Here is a 2,772-nt window from a genome sequence, read left to right as displayed (position 1 = left end):
AAGACCATTTGATTACGTAACAATTCTATAATTTACAGAAACTGTTTCCTGGATATTCTGATTCAGACCAACACCGACATTTGTTGTGTTAGTTCTTGTTGGGATTACTGTATTTAAAATCATTTGTAAATTCCTGTGTTTTACTTACAGGTATGTGTACTTCAGCGAGGCAGTGATCAATAACCGAGTAGGAAAACAGGATCTAATCATTAGCGTTGTGAATGAAAAGGTTCTTTATGGTATCTGTAAATCTGTCCAGAAAATAGACAACGCCGCAAGCAGCTGCTCCAGATACACACTTCAAACTGCCAACGTATACAACCGTAATTTACTCCAGTGTGTACTCAGAGTGGTCCTTGCTATTCATTTTAGCTGATGGTTGTGGGGTACAAGTTTTCTTTCACTTCAAGCTTTTAAAACCCTCTTAAATATCAAATAAAATAAAAGGTTAAAAACAAGTGACTTCATCCTGGAAAGCAACTCATTCCAAGTAGAGCTTTATTCCAGACGTATACTTGTGAAAGCGTAATGTCCCTGGTGTCTAATCGCCATAAATGTGGCCACATCATGCATCCAGCCACGGAGCTGAAGTTTATGTAGTACTCCTTGAAAAGCAGAGTTCACAACGAGAAGAGCTAAAACAAGGACAAGATCGTCTCAACAACAGAGAGGTCTGACGGACCCTCTGCGACTCTGGAACACAAGACGATTGTCTCCATAGCGTATGGAGCCATGCTAAAAGGCAGTGCTAGCCAACGAAGGCAGATATATAGAGAGGAGGAGAGAAAGTAGGGCCACCAGTGACGGTTGGTGAAACACGTACGTCTGAAGAAAAGCACAAGAAGGCAAGTCAAGGTAGAAAAGACAGAAACCTCAAGAGGAAGATAGGAAACAAGGCGTCAGCTGTGTGACGAGCAGGAACGTGTGACGGCTTCATCAGAACGGAGCACGAGCTGAAACACACCGACAGACATGCACATACATTTACACCGTGCCTTTTTCAAGACTCCAAAGCCTCATGGGTGTCCGGTGCTGCCAGGCTGCGCACCAGGCTCTGAAAGATGATCGTCTCTTCGTCTTCTCGTTTCTCTCAGTCCTCCTTTACCGCATCTCTCTCTACAACCATCCTCTTCTCATCCTGTCTCTTTAAGGTCTCGTGTTGTCCAGCGCCTCTCCCTCTTTGTGAAAGCAGAATCACACAGAAGCACAGAAGAAGAAGTAGAAAGAGGGCGTGGTTTGTCATTTCTGCAGATACAGGCTGTTTTCCGGGTGTCTCGGTCGAGACGGGAAAGAATCGGGCCGCTGACGGACACTAATGCGGGAGCGGCACCAAGATATCCACGTAGTTGATGGGAAAGAAGCCCGACTGGCCGTTGATCATGCCCTCGTACCAGTTTTCGTCAATCTGATTGGTCAGGGTGATGACGTCACCCTCTTTGAAGCCAAGCTCGCCTTCGTTCTCCGGCTCAAAGTCGTAGAGCGCTCGACAGCATGGCTGGTCCATCGGTGCTGCGAGCAAACAGACAAAAAGGAAAGCGAGTCTTTCTGTCACACACACTGGTTTGTCCCACCCTGACCACCCATCAGAGGGGTGAACCTTTCCATTTACCTGGTGATCTTCCGGGGGATTTGGCTGAGTGGATCCCCCCATTGTGGCTCTCGTTGGGGGGCAGAAGCTCCAGGGTCATTCTGGGTTTGGGGGTGTACTCCTTCCTGGGTTTACTGGACACTTCTTTTATCCTGAAGGAAAAGATGAATATGCAGAACGTTCAGTGGAACCACGCAGGTTTATTTCTTCAGCCTTATTTCTGTCCTGAGGTGGGAGGACGGATCGATACCTGTCCTCCATCTTGCTGGAGAGCTGTTGGAGGATTTCAGAGGAACGGCTGTGGTACTCCAACTGGGCCTGGACCAGTGCTGCCAGCTGGCTCACCTGTTCTATCTGCAACACAAACACGTTTTTAATTTGTTTCCCAGCACTAAGCCGAGCTTAGAGTCCATGCTGGGCCAGAGTCTGGACCAGTACCACATCCCACAGACCTGCTGGTCTTTTGTTTGTCCACTGCTGCTTCTAAAGAGCTAAAAATGTGTAACCATGACAACAGGACAGGCATTTTAAATGTGAAAATCATATAAATATTAACCGTATGTCCTTTCTAAGGACAGTGATTAATTATGAATTTATTTCTTGTTTTAGTGTAAAAAATGTTCAGTAGTTTTGATTCTTCAGAAATTAATTTAAAAACTATTTAACTTAAAATACATTAAAATCTCTTCAATTCCTTCGAAACATTTCTCTGACATCTGCTTCAGCAGCTGGTTCTGGGTTTGTGTTCTCGTGATACTTTCAGTCTTTAGTAAGCCTTTAGACGCTTTAGCTACATTTAGCTAGCCTTGTTATTTTTAGATTTCAGCTTTTTATTACTTTTAGCTAGCAATTTGTTACATTAGCTATTAGACAGATTTTTGCTACTTTTAGATTTTAGTAAGCCCTTTGGTCATTTTAGCTTGCACTTGCTGTTTTAGCTTTTAGCCTTTTTAACTTTTAGCTTTGGGCTAACCTTTTGTTATGTTTAGATTTTAGCTCTGTTCTTTACTTTTAGATAGCAATGTGCTACATTAGCCTTTAGCTAACCTTTTGCTACTCTTCGATTTTAATTAGCCTTTTGGTAGTTTTAGCTAGCACTATGCCACTACAGCTTTTAGACTTCTGAGATTACATTTTAGCTAGCCTTTTGCTACATTTACCTTTAAGCTAGCCTTTTGCTACAT

General features: G+C 43.5%; 1 protein-coding gene across 1 annotated transcript in view; it reads right to left on the bottom strand.

The window, feature by feature from the left end:
• Positions 1-1,082: 1,082 nt before the first annotated feature.
• The window catches only part of LOC119410356 (endophilin-A1), a gene marked incomplete at its 5' end in the record, with an annotated part of 6,863 nt that continues 5,173 nt past the window's right edge, over positions 1,083-2,772 (bottom strand). The window contains 3 exon segments of the mRNA XM_037677270.1: positions 1,083-1,509; positions 1,610-1,740; positions 1,839-1,942. Of these exon segments, the coding sequence (XP_037533198.1) occupies positions 1,313-1,509; positions 1,610-1,740; positions 1,839-1,942 (432 nt within the window).

The sequence above is a fragment of the Nematolebias whitei genome, chromosome 1 (assembly GCF_014905685.2).
Source record: "Nematolebias whitei isolate Nwh7 chromosome 1, NemWhi1, whole genome shotgun sequence".
Lineage (NCBI taxonomy): Eukaryota > Metazoa > Chordata > Actinopteri > Cyprinodontiformes > Rivulidae > Nematolebias > Nematolebias whitei.
This window is presented reverse-complemented; position numbering and strand designations above follow the sequence as displayed.